This window comes from Anabrus simplex, chromosome 5 (genome assembly GCF_040414725.1).
Source record: "Anabrus simplex isolate iqAnaSimp1 chromosome 5, ASM4041472v1, whole genome shotgun sequence".
Classification (NCBI taxonomy): Eukaryota; Metazoa; Arthropoda; class Insecta; order Orthoptera; family Tettigoniidae; genus Anabrus; species Anabrus simplex.
The window spans coordinates 201,547,809-201,569,789 of NC_090269.1; the positions used below are offsets into that span (position 1 = coordinate 201,547,809).

The 21,981-nt window shown below is 38.2% G+C and overlaps 1 protein-coding gene across 1 annotated transcript in view; it reads right to left on the reverse strand.

Moving 5' to 3' along the window:
• Positions 1-21,981, reverse strand: part of LOC136873913 (uncharacterized) — a 210,435-nt gene that overhangs the window by 32,092 nt on the left and 156,362 nt on the right. Inside the window, exon 7 of the mRNA XM_067147250.2 lies at positions 10,211-10,454. Within this exon, the coding sequence (XP_067003351.2) occupies positions 10,211-10,454 (244 nt within the window). The remainder of the gene's footprint in view (positions 1-10,210; positions 10,455-21,981) is intronic.

Here is a 21,981-nt window from a genome sequence, read left to right on the forward strand (position 1 = left end):
GAGAAAAACAGGATGGCAAGTTTTTACTTCTTTTGAGTGATAGTGCGGCATATATGACCAAAGCTGGTGAAGTATTGAAGAGTTTCTGCCCTAACATGCTGCGTGTAACTTGCATAGGACATGGCTTACACAGATTGGCTGAAGAGGTTAGAAATAATTTTCCATGAGTAAACAGTATTGTTTATTCTGTGAGAAAGGTGTTTCTTAAAGCTCCTAGCTGCATTCTCACATTCAAGGAAATGTTGCCTCAAACTCCTCTTCCTCCCAAACCCATAATCACTAGTTGGGGGACATGGCTCAATGCAGCCCTATACAATGCCAAACACTTTGAAGACATTAAAAATGTTATAAATTCCTTTGATGTCGATGATGCACTCTGCATAGTGTAGGCTAAAACAGCTCTCACGAACAAGAACGCTTTTTCACTTGCCTTCATTAGGGCACACTTTGCTGATCTTCCTGCAGCTATTGGGCGTGTTGAGTCGGCATCGTTGCCATTAAAAGATTCAGTAGAAGTTGTGGACTCCATTTTGAAGAAGGAAATACCAGGACCAGTGGGTGAAGCCTATTCACTCAAGCTCACCAAAATTCTACAGTGTAACCCTGGATTTTCAGCAATGAATAGTGTGTCTGCAATACTTCAGGGAGAAGAAATTGCTGGCGAGGTACCATGGGGACCGAGAGATATTGCTTCAATGAAGCTTGCTCCAAGGACTTCTTGTTGTGTGGAGCGTACATTTTCCTGCTATAAGAATATTTTGAGAGATAACAGAAAAAGTTTTACTCTGAAAAATCTGGAAATGTATTTAGTTGTACAATGTAACAGCAAGTGAAAACTGTGTTCTGTGCTTCTGAAAATGTTTCTTGATGCATTGGAAGTGATAAAAATTTAACCTACATGAACCATTCATTGTATTTGCGCATAAATATTTTATGTTATTTTTAATTTCAGTTGGTATGATGTGTTTGAAATGCTTTCATTAAGCCATTCTGTCCCATATTTGGAAATGAGTGGTATAGTTTTGTACTAGAGAGGCGTGAAGGTTACAATAAAGTACAAAAAATTTGAATGAATAGTATAACTTTAGTAATGATTGAAACGATCATTAAAAACTATTTCAGGAAGATAAAACCTAAAAAAACTATTTTGAGCTATTAGAAAAACTAAAACTTGGTTTTTAAGAACCTAAAAATCCGGGCCCTAGTTATTACATTATAAATAACAAAATTAACAGTGTCACAAAAGTTGTGAAGAAGGATTCCATGCTGAAGGCTACTGATGAAGAGATTTCTCTTAGCATCAATAAAGATTTAGCAGTTTCTTGTTACAGAACATGGCCGATTAAGAACCGATCATCTCAATATGGTGTATGCACACTTATCGGGAGTAAATATGGGTAAGTTCTTGACATAAAGGTCCTTTCATTTGATTGCCAGGCTTGTGAAGTGTGGAAAACAAGAAAGGGTGTACTAGAACATGCAGAGTGGCTAAAGATCCAGATGAATCTTCTACAAATATCAAGGAACAGCCAGTGGGATGGAGGTGGAGAGGATATTTGCACGTTCTGAGGCTACGTATAGCACATGTTATATAAGGTTATGTCGGTGATGGTTAACACACTGACGATGGGCCCCGAACAGAGGCTGCTACCCCATGTAGACCAGATAGTTCAAGCCTCCAACAAATTTTTTTGCTATATGTTTTACGTTGCACCGACACACATAGGTCTTCTGGCGACGATGGGATAGGAAAGGCCCGGCATTTGCATGGTGTGAAAATGGGAAACCACGGAAGCATCCAAGAAAGAAATTACACTACTCCACTTAAACTATCATAACTCGACAAGGATTCGTGATATCGTCCTCAAACTTACAGACTATGTACTCACTAGATTGCTTAGTACTCTGAAGGATGCAATACCTTTCAAAGCAGTACCATTTGTGGCAATTCCGTGTTTGTGCCTTTTATGTACTTATTGTATTCAAGTATGCAACAATTTTCTTTACAATTACTCCCCGTTCAGTGTTAGCCATTAATCATTAAAAATATCCAATTCACTGTCACTTGGTACCTACCTATGATAACCGGTCTGCATATAATTAATCGTGAATATCTTTATCCATCAGCAACCGAATGCGCCGCGCCATGTTGACATCCATGCTCGAGCTACACGGAATAGCTCTACATATCCAATATTACTTTGCTAAATTCAGTACATGAAGGTTTAAAGAAAGATGCAGCAATAGCAATAGTTTATATTCCATATAATCTCGCCCACAACTGTATCAATGATCAAGGAAATACGAGGTGCATTAAAGGGAGAATTCTCATAGCCCATCACCTACTCTCGGCTGTCACCTATTGTCAGCTGAGAAACTACGAGAATTCACAGGCCTTGTCACCCATGTGGCACATCAGATAATTAATCCACAGTATGTATAAATGTTGAAATACTTTTGTCACTCAAGGCACGTTGCCATGGACGCGCCAGCTTGACAATTGTCTCTAGGTGCACGCTTAAGATCATCCATGTATGTAGGTTGTTTTCATGGTTTCAATGATCGTACAAGTGAAAAAAAGTATCGGCACTAACATCAACGATCCTACTACTACATGATATGATGGCAAACACTTCAAACTCTAATTAATAGACAGCACAACAAGCTGAAAGCTAAGTCAGTACGTAAAAACCGAGACTTCTGGGTCCAGTCCACAACCGCTGGCTGCAGTACTATGGAGATCTACAGGGCCAGTTTTCAATGTGTTAAAAGATGCTGTCATAAATACTCTAACAACGTAATTATGGAAATGCCACAAGAAGCAATTATCATCGGTAAATGATATGAGAACTCTCATCCGGGCTACATGGTACCATCAAATTTCATCTGATGAAGAGTTGCTTCATTATTTCTGTCCAAAAGGAGATGGTTCTCGGTGTCCATACCAGCGAACTGTCAGTGCTGACACAGTTCAAGAATACACTGGCGGAAAAAAATTCCAACACCAAGAAGACATTAGAGGAATACAATTTAGGTAAGCAGTTTGATTAAAGTTTTGAGGTCACAGGTTCAAGCATGCACAAGAAGACATGCGACATCGTGGTGCATTAATAACCACTGTCGCCAAAATTTTTAGTGCAAGCATGTAAACATGCATGTATTGTGCCATACAGGTGCTGTATGCCATTTTGTGGAACGGAGTTTCACACCTGTTGCACTTGGTCAGTCAAATAAGCAACGGTTAATGCTGGTATTGGATAACGCTGGATTTGTTGCCCTGTAATGTCTAATATATGCTCAATGGGCAAAAATCTGGTGATCTCGCGGGCCAAGGCAACTGATCGAGAGTCTGTAGAGCATGATGAGTGACAGCAGCGGCATAAGGACGAGCATTATCCTCTTGGAAAACACCCTCTTGAATACTGTGAATGAATGCAGCACAACTGGTTCAATCACCAGTCTGATGTACAAATCCACTGTCAAGGTATCTTGGGATAACGACGAGAGTGCTCCTGCTGTCAAAGGAAATCGCTCCCCAGACCATAACTCCTGATGTAGGTCCAGTGTCTTGACACCGCAGACAGCTTGTTTCCAAGTGCTAATCTGGCCTCCCCCTTGCCAACTTATGGCCATCACAGGCGCCAAGACAGAAATGGCCTTGATCTGAGAACACAACAGATCTCCACTCCGCTCTCCAATGAGCTTTAGCTTGACACCACGGAAGTTGCAGACGGCAGCGATTTGGAATTAGTGGCATAAACGCTACAAGATGTCTGGCTGTCCCTCAAGTAATTGATTTGTTACAGTTCACTGTGTAACTCCAGTGCCAACTGAAGCTCTTATGGCTGCAGCAGATGCAGCACAATTCACCAAAACCATGCAGTGAATACGGTGGTCTTCCCTTTGCGTAGTGGCAGTGTGCTGCCAGATCCTGGAGATGGTGCCTTCCCGTGACCATTGTTTCCAACACCGATGAACTGTGGATACATCCCTGGCAAGTCTTTCTGCAATATTGCGTACAGAACATCCACCTTCTCGAAGCTCTGTTACATGGCCTTGTTCAAACTCTAAGCTGCTAATACTGCCTTTGCCTCCTTAAAAGCATGTTTGACATACATGTACCTCACATCAACACTGGACGATGACTAAATGCTCACAATATGTACAGCGCATATTTAAAGCAAGCTCGCTTTGCAAGGTCACAGTGGCATACTAGCACCACTCTTCGACACTAACGCACAAATTTAAATAGGCGTCATTCTTCAGATGTGCAAACATCTTTCCCAAATTTCCGTTTATCAAGTATAACTTCTTCTTGGTCCTGGGATTTCATGTTCTGCCAGTGTATAAACAAAGGAACACATTACCTAAAGCTGTTAAGTGGTAAAGCCAGTGCTCAAACATTTAGTTGCCAAAGAATTGTTAAAATGGTACATAGGGGGCTATGCACTAAATGCCAACAATTCCCTCAATTGTAAGATTTGGAAGGAGAGTCCAAAAAAAGGATTCAGTGTAAAAGGTAAATGTAAAGACTGCCACCAATGAAGGAGTGATAAGATTCAATAACAGTATGAAGAACAGACTGGTTTCTTGGGAGTAAAAGAAAAAAAAAAAAAAGTGTGTGTGTTAATCCTGGATTGTTTTGTGAAAGTGCAGTACTCCAAGATGATAGGCTCCATTATGTCTGCAGAAAGAGGTACAAATGAGGCCAGACAATGCAGAAAACTATCACTCAATTCCTGCAAACTAAATCTTTAAAAAGTCTTTCCCTTACAACTTCTGAACTGTCTGATATATCTTTACGAATTTTCCCCCTTCACCTGCAATGACCTTCAGACCCATGAAGAACAGGACGTTTCCTTTCTGCTTGCAGTTTAGCTAAGCCCGCAAGTATCTTCGATGTTTAAGGTCTTGTGAATAGCTAAGGAACGTGGCAATCCTGACCTCATGTTTGTCATTGCGCTTTCCATTATGTTTTGTTTACTACAGCTGCACTATTTCCTTAGTTTGCTTGCCTTTCAATTCACTATGGTTAGTAGTGAATATGACTGCATTGAGAGTGTGCTTGAAATGTTTTATATAGTTGATCAGAAGTAAATAAAAGTGATAAGGAAAAGAGTATGCATGATGATGATGATGATGATAATTTAAGTGAGGCTGACAGCTTTTCAATCAAAAGTGATAGTGAGATTATGTACAAGTATTCAGTGCAAGCACATAAAAATGTGTGAGTAGCAGGGAAAGTCCATTTCTTCATTTATCCACCAGAAACTGTGAAATGTCTGAAATGCTTCAGAAGGAGTATCAGGATCATACATCAGAACTTTCAGCATTTTCACATAAAATCTTTTCAATTATTGCATGCGAAACAAATTATTACATTAGAAAACAATTGTCCAACCCCAATGGAAAATGATGAGTAGATATGAAGCGGTTGGACACTAACGAGTATAAGAAAGGCTTGTTTAGTTCCCTGCATTCTAATATCTCAGGTTCCAAAGCCCTGTATTCAAATGTACAATAGCAAAGGTAAGGGTCTCTTCATATCTTGGAGTATTTTGAAGCTTATCATCCCAAATCGTAATTCTGAGGCATCATTACTGGCGATACAAATTCTAATAAAGATAATGTTATTGGCTTTACGTCCCACTAACTTCTATTTCAGTTTTCGGAGACGCTGAGGTGCCGGAATTTTGTCCCGCAGGAGTTCTTTTACGTGCCAGTAAATCTACAGACACGAGGCTGTCGTATTTGAGCACCTTCAAATACCACCGGACTGAGCCAGGATCAAACCTGCCAAGTTGGGGTCAGAAGGCCAGGGCCTCAACCGTCTGAGCCACTCAGCCCGGCAGTACAAATTCTTTGCATGCTAAATTATAAAGCAGCATGAAAACCTTCCAAATGTGTGATGTTGTTCTAATGTGCGACGTAGTGCAGGCCAAAGCGTTATGCTTGTGCAGGACAAGAATTAAAACTGGTTTCTTAGTAATTTGAATGACCTTTCAAATACAAGGCAAATAGGTTAACAAATGGATGTCAATGATCCACTGTTCGACACAGGAATTCCCTGCACTAGTGTGATGGAAGAAGATTTATTAACAACAGCACATATACAGTAGAACCTCGATAATTCGAAATCGGTTAATTCAAAATGCCGCGTAATTCGAAGAATCTCTCGTTCCCCGAACCACGAGGTACGGCTTTTTGTGTTATTTAAATTGTTTAATTCGAAATATGGATAATTCGTAATTCGAAGAACACCATCGGTCCCAGTATTGAAATTCAGACTTTTAATTCAAAATTGTCCTTCAATTTGTTAAAAATAATACTTTACAGCGTAATTTGAATTTAAAATTCTCCGCGTCACGATAGAACGCGTCTTCCGGAACGTGTATCTTTCCGCACTTTCACTTTGAGTTTGGTGTCCGGAACGTGTATCTTTCCGCACTTTCACTTTGAGTTTGGTGTGCCTACAGCGTGCTTCAGAGTTGCCAAGTTATAGTGAAATCATAGTTCTTATGTATTCTTCTAGTTACTCATTGTATTTAAAGTTTTAGTGTGCAGTTATAAACTTCGAAGTTGTTATATTTTATTAATACTGTGTTTTAGTTTATTGTTACGATATTTTAGTTTAGGGCACGTGTGCTCCTTTTTTTGTGTTGCGATGGCTAAGCATCAGTATTCTTCAAAGACACTCAGCGAGAAAATGAAAATTATAAGGGAGGTCGACAAAGGACAAAAGACGAAAACTGAAATAGCTGAAGAATTTGGAATTCCTGTCCACACTTTCAACGTTTTTAAAAAATCGTGAGAGCATAGAAGCTCAGGAAATGCAGGGTATAAATACAGCAAAGCGAATGCGCATTCGAGGAGCTAAACACTCCGATTTGGAAGTACAATTGATCGAGTGGTTTCGGCATGTTCGGGCAAACAATATCCCACTAGATGGCGAGATTATTAAGGGGAAGGCGAATGAACTGGCGCTGAAGATGGGTCGTCTTAAATTTCAGTGTTCGAACGGGTGGATTCAGCGTTTTAAGGAACGGCACAATATCACGTGGCAGGCAGTGTGCGGAGAAGCCGAATCTGTGAACACTCGTGATGCAGACAGTTGGCGAGGAAACGTGGCTCATATAATCAATTCGTATGCACCGAACAATATCTTCAATGCCGATGAGACTGCATTGTTTTTTAATGCCGAACCCAAACGGACTTATGGTTTTAAGGGAGAGAAGTGCCATGGCAGGAAATCTTACAAGGATAGGGTCACAGTCCTTCTGTGTTGCAATGCGGACGGAAGCGAGAGACTTCCTCCCCTTGTCATAGGCAAGTTCGAGAAACCGCGATGTTTTAAAGGCATCAGGCACTTTCCTTGCAAATATAAGTCGTCTAAGAATTCCTGGATGACAGGCAAAATTTTTGAGGAGTGGCTGGTATGCCTTGAGCGCAAAATGGCATGCCAGGACAGGAAAATACTTCTGTCGTTGGATCAGTGCGCTGCACACAAACATAATCTAATTTTAAAACATGTGAGTCTTCTTTTTCTGCCGGCCAACACTACGAGCTACTTGCAGCCCCTAGACCAAGGCATAATTTCATCTGTGAAACGTGCCTACAGAAAGCGACTGGTGCGTTACTTTCTCTGGGAAGTTGCTAGAAATATTCCGGCGGGAGAAATACGCAAGTAGAACGTAATTGATGCAATGCGGAGTGTGACAGTTGCCTGGGACTCTGTTCCTTCATCGACCATCAAGAACTGCTTCGTCAAGTGTGGTTTTGGTTCGTTAAATGAAGTAGAAAAAGGAGCAGAAGAAGACGACGACAATGAAGATGAATGGGAGGAGTTACGGCAAAAGTCCGATGTCGGTATGACTTTCTCCGAATACATCGCCACAGACCATGCGGAGACTACTTCAGAAGAGCGGGATCCCGCCATGATGATCAGCTGTGATCACGTGACACCAGAGGGAGATGCAGCTACAGCTGATGTTGAACACGACGAAGATACGGCGCAGGCGGCAACTATTCCGTCAAAGAATGATGTACTTGCCGCTCTCGCCGTGTTGGATTCAGTGATAAGTGCTAGTGATGCTGACGACGCTACAATTAAGGCTACGGCCCAAATGGAGCAGTTCGTAGCCAGTGTTTATAAAAAAAAAGATGAAGCAACCTCTCATACACTCTTTCTTTAAAAGGCAATAAGCCTAATGTGTGACAAAAAAGCCCTACTAGATCATTAAACATTTGTGAACTATTCAGGTACTGTATATAGTTATCTATTATTCTTTATATTTGTTTAAAATGTATATCTGGGTTTTTAATGTTTGTTTTGTTGGTGCCATGTGTTTCCTATATATGTCTGGGTTTTTAAAGTTTGTTTTGTTGGTGTAATGTGTTTCCAATTTGGACAGCCTTGTTCACTCCCCTGTGCAAGTGCTTTATACTGCACTTAAATCAAGTAGCTTATAACATATTTACTTAAATTGCGTCGTGCATATATACAGTAGATTACCGTACTGCTTGTCTTTGAATCATGTTTTATTTTTCCCGGATGTGAGGTTACGTTTGACAGTATACGGCGTTATCCAAGCGCATTATTTCAATAAATGCACCTTGTTAGATACATTTAGGAATTTTTTTCCCTACGGCATTTGAAAGGTTTAACTGTGAATCAAGGTTAACCCGTGCAGTAACGGGCATTAGAATATTTTGTAACGCGACAAGGGTTGGTACTTCTGAATTGCGAATCGGCGGTTAAGTCGAAATCACGTAATTCGAAGTCCGATTTTTGAGTCCCAACGACTTCGAATTAACGAGGTTTTACTGTAATACTATAAGTACTGTAAGCCATATAACTAGTCAGAACACACAATAATATATTGAAGATCAATCTAAGGTTTTAAAACATTGTATAAATTAAATACAAAAGCGTCATTGATGATCAACTATTAACTCCAAACATGTTATATTTTTTATGAAGGGCATTAGGTGAATGAACGGTCGTGAGATTAGAGAGTACAATAAAGATGAGGATCATCTCAAAGACGTGGAAGTAAAACTTGTATACATTACTCAAAGGATATGTGGTGATCACTCCTGGTTTCTCAAGCAATGAAGGATAATCCAACACACCTTAAGTAAGATGTAAACGTGCAGAGAGAGAGTGATTCTGACTTATAAGATAGAAATTATTAGCAACACAGATCAAGATCATTCTTACAATGGAAAAATGAGATGCCTGGTGATAAAGGTAACAGCAGGCCATCCTGCTCCCAAGTCAACTGCTCCTCCAAACTGTTCCTTCAAATTCACTAAAATTGTTCAAGTCCCAGAATAGGAATTGGTACAGAGAATTTATCGGATTGTCAAATTGTATTACCACATTCATAACATGTTAACATTTTTCAAATACTACCAGAACTAACACTAAGAATTTATTGAACACGAATGACGCACAAATGGCCCTTATTACGAATGTCCTTCACATTCCTCACAGGAAGAAAATTTGTGGAATAAATTTAAAATGTGTATTTCATAAGAGTTCTATACATTTTGCAATTCTGTAAGAGCAGCAACTTTTCATCTGTAATCCCATTCCATGTTCATTACAAAGAACTCTGTTTGTATAGTTCATGAAATAAGTTGTGTACAAATATCCCATTAGTCTTGTTTCCACTGATCTCTCTTCAATTTGCTAAAACTTCATTCTGAAGAATGTTCTTTAAAAAAAAAAAAAAAAAAAAAAGTTATCTGAAGACCAATAAAAAGGTTTAAAAAATAATTGCCCTAATTCATACAAATTAAAGGTACATATAAAAAAATGAAAATACAGATTTTTGGATCATTTTAGCACAATTATTAAAAAAAGCAATATAACCTTATATTATAATCTAGAACAGCTAACACCAGCAAGTCATGTTTCACTTCACGTTCATTAGTAATACTAGGTTGAAAGCCATTACAAACTTCTTTAAATTATTTCAAGAAGGCATTTTCTCCTATATATTTTCAAATTTCAGTATTTTGTATGAAGAAATGTAATTTTTTTTTTTTTTTTCATTCTATCCAGAAAAACTGTATATACTCTGAGAACTTTCAGTCAGCTGCAAGTTCCTGTTTTCACATTCACTTGCACCTGATTTTTTGGTATGGCAAAGTAATGTTACTCAAAGGATGTTACTCCTATCTATTGCACATGACTCCATCCTACCTGTAGGGATGCTTCAGGCAGCCATATGCATCACGGTACCTTCCATACAGAGTACCATATGAAACGCCAAGTAGTTCCGCACCAGCTTTCATTTCCAGTTCCTTACTCTTAATTGCTTCCATTACACGACGAGTGAAAGGCTCTTCCCAAAACTGCTGCCGCCTCCCAGTCGTCAAGTAGTCATTCAATTTAATGACATCCCTAAATTGTTCCGCTACCCTCTGGCTCACACCCGAACCTGAACCTGAGCATAACAAATATCCATTAGGTAACATCTGGAAGTGCACCATAATTAACAGTGCAACTTTTAATTAAGCAAGAGTGCAGAATAAAAAATTTCTAACATTGCTAAATAGGATACCTCACTAGATATCCATAAGGTTCCTCAGGAAGGCAAATAAAGACACTTTTCTAAAAGATATATTTCCAGAAGTAATCAGAAATGGAAAACAAATTCAGAAAGAAAACACTAAATCATTAAAACTAATACAGTGATCTCATCTTACGATGAAACTTCATACCATTCTGCCCCTGACCAACTTCCGGCTCTCTCAATTGCAGCGTGGGAAGACAGGTGGCACGTGACGAAACATCCCACCAGTTAGTTCCTTCCGAGAATTGTACTGGCATGTGTGTGCAACCATTGCTTTTGTATTATTGTGTATACTTCTTGTGTATTAAGTAATCAACTAAATTATTTGGTTAAAGAGTAAATTTATTTGGTGGAATGTTATGTAAAAAAAGATAACTATAGACGATGAATTCAGAGATTTACTCATATATATCATTACTCTAGCATTCCTACAAAATCTTCAGTTTAGAAATTGATGAAAAAGTGGCAGAGAACAGGTTCAGTTTGAGATATACAGAGGAAGTGAAAAAAAAAAAGTTTTAAATGAAAACCTGGAGATATTCAGGCTCTTATAAACAACCCCTTAACCAAGTATGTATTTTTCACCCTTTCAGTAATTTATTTTGGTAATTTATCCCTCCTCAAGTATGAACATTATTTTCACTAGGCAAATTTAACATGACACACAAAAATATCAAACACCTGTACACACACACACTCTCCCATGTGATCAGTGCTGCTGGTTCATCAAAAAAGAAATGCTCAAAAATTCTTCTTCTTCATTCTGGATTGGCCTTCACGTAGTGCTACATCCAGATGCTCAAAAATATCTACAGATTCAGAGTTATCCTCACAGTGTAGGCATACATGCTAATTGGCGTTGGCAGTAAATAAGAACCTTTCGTGCTATTCTAAATTCTGCCCACTCTATTTGAATGTCAATGTCACTGTAACCTGCCCCATCTTTTGCATCAACTGCCACTATCAGCATCACAGTCTTCTGAATCTAACAATATACGTGCAATATAATTTTCAGCTACAACCTTCAAATTGTTTTTGTCTCCATTACCACTGTAAATCGCCATGCTGACAGCACCGCCTACTAGTTGTAAGAGCAGAGTGCTGCAGTCGGTCCAGGCGAAGATCCTGAAGGCAATTTACCTGACACCTCACTTGAATTCCACCCACAACTCAATAGATGGCAGAAAGGTTCAAAAAAGGTTTTACGCTCATACGCAGCTTGCACAACGTAGAGGGCTAATTTGAAATGTGCTGACGTGTGAAAGTCATTCATGCAACTAATGGACAGTACGGTTAATTGTCTAGCACAGGAAACGAACATATCCATGTGGTCGGACCACAAAGCGACCAGAATTTTCAAAATTCAATCATTTAAAATAAGGTTTATGCAGGAACTTCAGATTATGCTGCAAAAATAAGGTTCTGCAAGAGGTTTCACGAAAGAGTTTATGATGGAAATTAGGATCTATAGCTAATGTTTCTGTCAACGAGGCATGGTTACATTTTCTGGATGTGTAAATTCTCGAATGTGTGATTGTAGAGTACTGAGTATATTGTACAGGAAGTGCGACTGCATCCCATTAAAATAGAGGTATGGTGTGCGGTAAGCGTGTGGAGGATAATTGAGCCTATATTTTTAGACAACAGCATGAATTCAGATCTGTATATGAGAAAAATTGTGTCTCCCATTTTTTAATGAACTGACACAGAAAGAAAAGGAACCACTCTTAATTCTGTAGACACTGCGTGTCCAGTTTTTGATGACCCGATAATTACTTCAGATTTTATGGCCCCCTACATCAGCTGACCTACCTTAATGTGATTATCATCATCTTAGGTGAACCCTAAAGGGCAAAGTTTACCAAAATAATCCCTATACTATAGAAGAAATGAAGGCCGAAATAACACGTGCAATACAGCCAATTACTGAAGCGAGATTACAGAAAGTGGCAAATAATTTGTTTAAACATTGTGAGGCATGTTTTACTGTTGAAAAATCATTTTCAACAATACAATGGTGAGTAAGAAACCTGTATATGTGTACAGCATTTTTATAATTAAATTTTTGAGGTTATTTTGTTCTGTAGTTGCTGAATATCTTGATTTGCTGGTAGTAATGGAACACTTCCTGCGGGAAAGTGTGAGCTAGGTTCCACTGATATTTAATTTCCTCATTTTGTCACCTGCCTTCCCATGCTGTAGTTGAGAGAGCTGGAAGTTGGCCAGCGGCAGGAATGATCTGAAGTTCTCTCATACTAAAGAGATAAAATTAAGATACTGGAAGTATCAATTCTACACAGTTAACAAACATGCAACAAATATTCTGAAAATAATATTACACATAAAACATGGATCTTGATAAGCAGATATAATCAGAAGGTGAAACTAAAATTAAAATTACTTTTCAAACATATATATTTTTCATTACAGACTTATTTCCTTCAAAATTCTGTCTGGAAGTCTGTGAATGAACTAAGCACATCTGCAATTCTTCAGCTGCAAATAACACTGAGGCTTTTAAGAAACTCTACAATTCTCCATTTGCAACCTATGACCCCATCAGTCATTATAAGATCTTGTAGTATAAATTTACGAAAAAATCCCGTAAAACCTATAAAATGTTTCATTTTTTAGGAAACCAGCTGTGGTATTTGTCAATAATAATAATAATAATAATAATAATAATAATAATAATAATAATAATAATAATAATAATAATAATAATGTTATTGCTTATTACATCCCACTAACTACTTCTGAGGGTTTTCAGAGACACTGAGGTGCTGGAATTTTGTTTTTACGTGCCAGTAAACCTACCAACACAAGGCCAATGTATTTGAGCACTTTCAAATACCACCGGACTGGGCCATCGGTTTGATGGAAATACCACTTAGCACATGCATGACATTTTGTCGACCCTTCATGTTGTTGCTGAGATTCTGAGGTATGTAGGTGGAGAGCCTCTCCCTGTCAACAGGTTGTCATGACATCCTCATTTCCTGGCTCTCTTCAGTCTTATGCAGTTTCACCTTTTAAAAAATTTAATTTGAACTCTTCTCTCTGGTATAAAAAAACAAGTACCAGGTTAATATTTAAAAAGTACAGAGACACGTACAAAGATTTAAAGCATTGCCAGTACGATCTCCAAAGCAAGTCACCACAGAGTTAGTTATCAGCGCTAGGACTTTCAACTTCCCTTATATTCCTGTATCGGGAAAAGGTTAGACAAAAATATCTGTACAAGATATTCTAAATCAATTTTGACATGAACAATCTTCCTGTAAAAAAAAAACTCTAAGAGAAATAACGAGTTTTGAGTTTGAGACCCCCCCTCTGAAACCCTTTCCTGCTAAAGATTTTTGAACAAGTTATGGCTAAAATCTTGCCCATCCTTCTCGTAAACTTGAATTAAGTTCCATGAAAATCCTTCAAACAGTTTTCCTGTGATGTTTTAACAGTCAGACAAAAATTAAACTGAACCCGACATGGTCTATTATTTGTCCTGTCTGGTATAAAAACAGGAAGATGATTATGAACATTCAGTGATGGGAAAGTAGAGCTGTCAGAAAAGACTGCAATTTAACAGTGAATATATTCTTAAGTTACACTTAGGATTCTGGTGCTGTTACACAATGTGCTTGGAGGGGCACAGAAAAATCACTGAACTGTGCTGAAGTATGATTACTTACGGACAAGTTATTCAATATCTTTACTTCATGGAACAGCTTTAAAGAGCTTGCTTAAGAATTAAAACATTGCGAGTTCAAGCCTTGATCAAGTTATAATTTTAATTGTGTTATCGTTCCTTAGAAATATAAATAGCGTACGTTAGTTTTGGAACAATACAGTACCTAATAATAGTGTTAGGTTCTTCTTCTTTTTCTTCTATTAATGTAACAAAATAAAATGAAGAGGAGCGACGAGGATTTGAACACGAGATGTTGCCATCTAACACATTTGAAGGGTGATGGCCTAGGACTGTTGCCATTTAACACATTTGAAGGGTGACGGCTAAGAACGATCATAGTCCATTTTTCGATGAAATTGAGTTAGCAGTGGCATCGTGTAGCTGAATACAGACAGAACGCAAGGTAGACCCTACAGTCCAAGAAAGATCACAGTCTCACAGTAATTAACATCGAAAGATATGGAGTAACGGCTAATAGCGATCAAGCTCCACGCGCTGCCAAGCAATACCGATTAGGGTCCGTAGGGCTCCCCTCCTCTTCGCCATTATGACACACAGCGTTAGCTGGTCAGTTCACAAAATACCGCCAGAATAGCAGCGTCAAATTCAGTGTTTTCTTTGTTTATTGTACTTTGCTGTCGTACGTAATAATTATGTTGAGTGATATTAGTGACACAGACAATGAACAGGCAAATAGTGAGCAACATAGCATAAAGGGAAGAAAAAAAGACAGGCAAGATGAGTGATGTTACGAAGAAATTACATGCTCCAACACGAGACTGAAGAAGACTGTAAGTGTTCCCGGTATAAGTGCTTCGAAATAATTTCTTTCGAAGAATGGAAACGTATAATCTTAAATGAAATAAGTTTCATTATGATAGACCCGTATTGAACTGTGATTACAATAGAGTAAAACTAATGTATAATTAAGGTCCATCTTTTCAATACATAATATAGAGTTTAAATTATATAAACCGAGCTCAATAGCTGCAGTCGCTTAATTGAGGCCAGTATCCAGTAATCGGGAGATTAATCGGGGTTTGAGTCTCACTGTTGGCAGCCCTGAAGATGGTTTTCCATGGTTTCCCATTTCCACACCAGGCAAATGCTGGGGCTGTACCTTAATTAAGGCCACGGCCGCTTCCTTCCCATTCCTACGCCTTTCCTATCCTATCGGCGCCAGAAGACCTATCTGTGTCGGTGCGATGTAAAGCAACTAGAAGAAAAAAATAAATAAATTACATAAATGATTAGGGACTAGTTTCGACCTAATATTAGGTCATCATCAGCCTAAAGCAAAATTAAAACATAAATACCGAAGAAATCAAACAATGTGAAGTCACATAAGGTCTTGTAAATGTACATACCATGTGAGGTATAGAGAAAAGAATTATAGAGATGTGCAGCACTATGTTAATAAATAACTCCATGACAGAGATTCATAAAAAGTCCAGTGCGCATTAAAAAGATGTTAAAGATAGGAATCCATGAGTTGCTGGATAAGGAGATTAGTATAGGCTGGCTCCTTTAAGATGCTGTTATCCAATTGAAGAACAACTGAGCCGAAGTCACGTCGTTTATTTATGATTAAAGTCCAGTGCGCCCTGCAGCATTAAAAAGTTGTTAGGGATGGAAATCTTTCAGTTGTAGGTCAAGGAATTCAATATATGCTTGCTCCTTAAATGTGCTGTTGTACATTCGAAGAACAACTAGGACGAAGTTACGTCGTTTTTCAAGATATTCATAGGCATAAAAACACATGGATGCTACAAAGGCTCTTCTGTTTTTTGGAACTTGAAGGAAGGTGATTGTTGCACATGGAGGCTTAAGAATCAGGTGATGCACTACACTATGTTAAAAAATAGAGGTCCATAAAAAAGTCCAGTGCGCCGTATAAAAGTAAAAAGTTGTGAAAGTAATCCTTAAGTTGCTGGTCATGTAAATAGAAAAAGGCTGGCTTCCAAGCAATGCTGTTGTTCATTCAGAGGTCAATTGAAATTGTAGTAACATTGTCTTCACAAGATGTTTATAAACTTAATATATATGCGGATGCGAAGTATGATGCTAGAAGAAAGTTCTTGTGTTTCTAGAATCTTGAAGGACGATTCTTAAGCTAACAGCATCTTAAAGGAGCCAGCATATACTAATCTCCTTATCCAGCAACTCAAGGATTCCCATTTTTAACATCTTTTTAATGCGCACTGGACTTTTTATGAATCTCTGTCATGGAGTTATTTTTTAACATAGTGCTTCACGTCTCTATAATTCTTTTCTCTATACCTCACATGGTATGTACATTTACAAGACCTTATGTGACTTCACATTGTTTGATTTCTTCGGTATTTATGTTTTAATTTTGCTTTAGGCTGATGACCTAATATTAGGTCGAAACTAGTCCCTAATCATTTATGTAATTTAAAGTCTGTATATTTTGTATTGAAAAGCTGGACCTTAATAATACATTACTTTAACTCTATTGTAACATATAATCTCCATTTCAATGAACTGGGAGACTATAATGCGCAGAGTCAATATTTGAGTGGACTTGTTACTGTTGTTCTTGTTCAGCAGTGGCACAACCGGAAGGATGAAGAGGCAAGTTTCCATAGCTCCTCTTACTGTTATCGTGTTAGGGCACGTGTAGAAGACACACTACAAGATGTTAGTGTTTGCTACAAGGCATTTTTATCTCTGCATGTTATTTCTAATCGCTGCGCTCAAACTATTAAGAAACATGACACAATATGGTGAAGCTAAAACGATGGCCGGGGAAAACAGCAACAGACCTAATAAATTACCCAATGAAACGCAATCTAAAGTTACAGGTTTCATCAGATCACTTCGAGGTAGAAAATCTCACTATTCCTTACAAGATACTTCTCAATTGTACCTGTCTGAAAAACTAGATGTAGCCAAACTTCATAGGATGTATAACAAGTCCAACAAGGACAACCAAGTAGGTTCAATCAATACTGATCTGCATTTAGAGCTGTCGCCCAGGTGGCAGATTCCCTATCTGTTGCTTTCCTAGCCTTTTCCTAAATGATTTCAAAGAAATTGGAAATTTATTTAACATCTCCCTTGGTAAGTTATTCCAATCCCTAACTCCCCTTCATATAAATGAATATTTGCCCCAGTTTGTCCTCTTGAATTCCAACTTTATCTTCATATTGTGATCTTTCCTACTTTTATAAACGCCATTCAAACTTATTCGTCTACTAATGTCATTCCACGCCATCTCTCCGCTGACAGCTCGGAACATACCACTTAGTCGAGCAGCTCTTCTTCTTTCTCTCAATTCTTCCCAACCCAAACATTGCAACATTTTTGTAACGCTACCCTTTTGTCGGAAATCACCCAGAACAAATCGAGCTGTTTTTCTTTGGATTTTTTCCAGTTCTTGAATCAGGTAATCCTGGTGAGGGTCCCATACACTGGAACCATACTCTAGTTGGGGTCTTACCAGAGACTTATATGCCCTCTCCTTTACATTCTTACTACAACCCCTAAACACCCTCATAACCATGTGCAGAGATCTGTACCCTTTATTTACAATCCCATTTATGTGATTACCCCAATGAAGATCTTTCCTTATATTAACACCTAGATACTTACAATGATCCCCAAAAGGAACTTTCACCCCATCAACGCAGTAATTAAACTGAGAGGACTTTTCCTATTTGTGAAACTCACAACCTGACTTTTAACCCCGTTTATCAACATACCATTGCCTGCTGTCCATCTCATAATATTTTCGAGGTCACGTTGCAGTTGCTCACAATCTTGGAACTTATTTATCACTCTATAGAGAATAACATCATCCGCAAAAAGCCTTACCTCCGATTCCACTCCTTTACTCATATCATTTATATATAAGAAAACATAAAAGGTCCGATAATACTGCCTTGAGGAATTCCCCTCTTAATTATTACAGGGTCAGATAAAGCTTCACCTACTCTAGTTCTCTGAGATCTATTTTCTAGAAATAGAGCAACCCATTCAGTCACTCTTCTGTCTAGTCCAATTGCACTCATTTTTGCCAGTAGTCTCCCATGATCCACCCTATCAAATGCTTTAGACAGGTCAATCGCGATACAGTCCATTTGACCTCCAGAATCCAAGATATCTGCTATATCTTGCTGGAATCCTACAAGTTGAGCTTCAGTGGAATAACCTTTCCTAAAACCGAATTGCCTTCTATCGAACCAGTTATTAATTTCACAAACATGTCTAATATAATCAGAAAGAATGCTTTCCCAAAGCTTACATACAATGCATGTCAAACTTACTGACCTGTAATTTTCAGCTTTATGTCTATCACCCTTTCCTTTGTACACAGGGGCTACTATAGCAACTCTCCATTCATCTGGTATAGCTCCTCCGACCAAACAATAATCAAATAAGTACTTCAGATATGGTACTATATCCCAACCCATTGTCTTTAGTATATCCCCAGAAATCTGATCAATTCCAGCCGCTTTTCTAGTTTTCAACTTTTGTATCTTATTGTAAATGTCATTGTTATCATATGTAAATTTTATTACTTCTTTGGCCTTAGTCTCCTCCTCTATCTCGACATTATCCCTGTAACCAACAATCTTTACATACTGCTGACTGAATACTTCTGGCCTTCTGAAGATCCTCATACACACTCCCCTTCTTCATTAATAATTCCTGGAATGTCCTTCTTGGAACCTGTTTCTGCCTTAAAATACCTATACATACCCTTCCATTTTCCACTAAAATTTGTATGACTGCCAATTATGCTTGCCATCATGTTATCCTTAGCTGCCTTCTTTGCTAGATTCAATTTTCTAGTAAGTTCCTTCAATTTCTCCTTACTTCCATAGCCATTTCTAACTACTACTTTCCAGTATGCACCTCCTTCTTAGTCTCTTTATTTCTCTATTATAATAAGGTGGGTCTTTACCATTCCTTACAACCCTTAAAGGTACAAACCTGTTTTCGCATTCCTCAACAATTGCTTTAAACCCATCCCAGAGTCTGTTTACATTTTTATTTACCATTTTCCACCGATCACAGTTACTTTTTAGAAACTGCCTCGTGCCTGCTTTATCAGCCATATGGTACAATTTCTTGTCTTGTGTAACCCTCTTATTAAGCCTTTTTGGTACGAGTCCCACATCCATTATTACAGCTTTATGGTCTACTAATCCTTCAATTACCTCAGTTTTATCAACAATTTCTCATGGTTTAACCAAGAATACATCTAGTAAGTTATTGAGATGAGTCGGTTCTTGTACTACTTGTGTAAATCCTCCCTCCCAAATTAACTTATTTGCCAGTTTCTGTTCATGGGCTTCACTTGCAGCTCCATTCCATTCAAATTCAGGCAAATTTAGATCTCCCAATTATTACCATATCATTATTATTGTTTTTATGAGTATAATCTATTATTTTCTCAAATATTTCCATGTCTCTTTCCTCTCTTCCAGGTCCGTGACAATCGTAAACCTTATAATCCGGGAGTGCATCTTGTGAAATGTGTATTAGGAACTTGAACAAGAGCCAATCAAGCCTAGGCATAGGTCTCAGATTCTGTGCAAGGTTATACAACGTTCCACGAAATATTTGTGGGTAATTTTAACATAACTTTCGGTTACCCATGAAAAGACTCGTGCAGTACTTGTGATATGAATAAAGCCGCGACTTCAGTGTTGACAGCAAATGTAGCTACTTATCAGGATGAAGGAACTAAACAATCTTTGTGTAACTAACTGAAAAATAAAGAGAAAGAACAGGAAAATCACTTGGTGAAAAGTGAAAAGTTTTACTTTGTGAAGAGGAAGTACAGGAAGGCGTCAAGGAAGCATGTAGAACTCGAGGCAATAACAATGGACTTTCAGAGGAACCTACATACACCGAATATTACAAGTGATGTTTATTATCGCCGCCAACTTTATTTCATTCAATATTCATGTTCTGTCAGACTCTACATCAGTTTTTTTACACGTATGATGAGAGTATTGCTCGAAAGGGGGCCGATGATGTATGCTCAATGTTGTATCACTTTGTTAACAATGTGCTTAGCCCAGAAGTAAGACATTTAGTAATTTTTTGTGATTCTTGCTCTGGCCAAAACAAGAATTACACAGTTTTGCGCTTCGAGAAAAACAGTTTTGACAGGGTGAAAGTTGTGTTCCCGATACACGGGCATTAGTTTATGGAGAGTGAAAAGGATATGAGCTTTGTTAATAAAAAATCCTACACTGAAACACCAGATGACTGGAGGGATGTGCTTAAAAACAATCAAATCAAACCTTCACCTTTCAAAGTAATCGACTGCACTACTGAAGTCAACTTTCAAGCCTGAACAGAAATGCCTTGTGCACACCAGACCAATGAGAGTTATGAAAAAAAAAAGTTCATTTGAATTGTGGATGTTACAATCAAGCTGTTGTGGTTTCTAAGAGAGACACAAAGAAAAAGAAGCGAAGCACGCATCCCGGTGAACTGAAGAATTTGTACAATGGACCATTACCAATCAAGTCTAAAAAGTTGAAGGATTTGATACATTTAACAGGGTTTTTGTGAATCCCAATTCTCAGGCATTTTACCAGGCATGAGTTCCTGACAATCTGCAGCGAGAAAATGACAGTGATGTGGAGCTTGTGGACGATCCCCCCTTTGTTTAATGGTGTCCTGTATTTATTTATAATGAAATCCATTTTTTTTGTTTCAGTGTACATTTCAACTATTTCATTTATATAATGCCTAATATGCTTCGCAGTGAGTTCAATTATTATGTTCCTCTCAATATTATAATATTAGATAATAAGATTTGAAAGACAAAACTTAAATTTCTGAAAAATAAACAATATGACCATGATCATTCTTAGCCATCACCCTTCATTTGCAGTGTCACTATGACTTAACATTCATTTAGATTATATTATGATTTCATAATGCTATACAAATAGGTTTATTATGACATTATTTTGCAGCTGTAGTAATAATATATGCTGGAGTATCCAATGATTAAGGAATTATTTTGTGCATATAATTAGTCTCGATGCAGGTCTTTATAAAACAAAGTATGGCTATGAGATCGAAATTATAAACTATATTTTCTTTATGCCTTTGCTGGCGGGACTTAGTGTTTACAGTGCACTATGTCTTCTGGCACAGGCTAGAGCAATCTTGTTACTTTCATTGATCTGTCTCAGCTTTATCCTTGGCTTCGACAAAATGTAAGTGACTGAGGTATGAGTGATGCTAGTAATGCCATTCCTTATGCAGCCAGTCCCTGCTATGAATGGTGTGAAAATATTGCTCATAGAGTCGGTAGGTGCATGTATTTCAGTGGGCTTGGCAGACTGGTATGTAATAGCAACTTCTGGCTTGGTGAGGAAAGCAACAGGAAACTACCTCACTCCTCATTTCCCTAGTACGCCTCTTCAGCGATGCCTAGGCCATCTATGACAGCTGATGGCGGAGCTGTAAAGGATCCAACCAGCCTTCGGGCTGAGGACTAAACATACATACATATTTTCTTTAAATTTTTGGAATTTATGTCTGCAAATAATATAGTGATTAATAAGACTCTAAACAAAGCAAACCAAACCTCATGGCACAGCAGCCCTGAAGAGCCATTCCCTACCAGGCGACTGCTGCTCATCCCCAAGGTGAGCAGATTATGAGGTGTCTTGTGGTAGGCACGATGAATCCTCTTGGCCATTATTTTCGTAA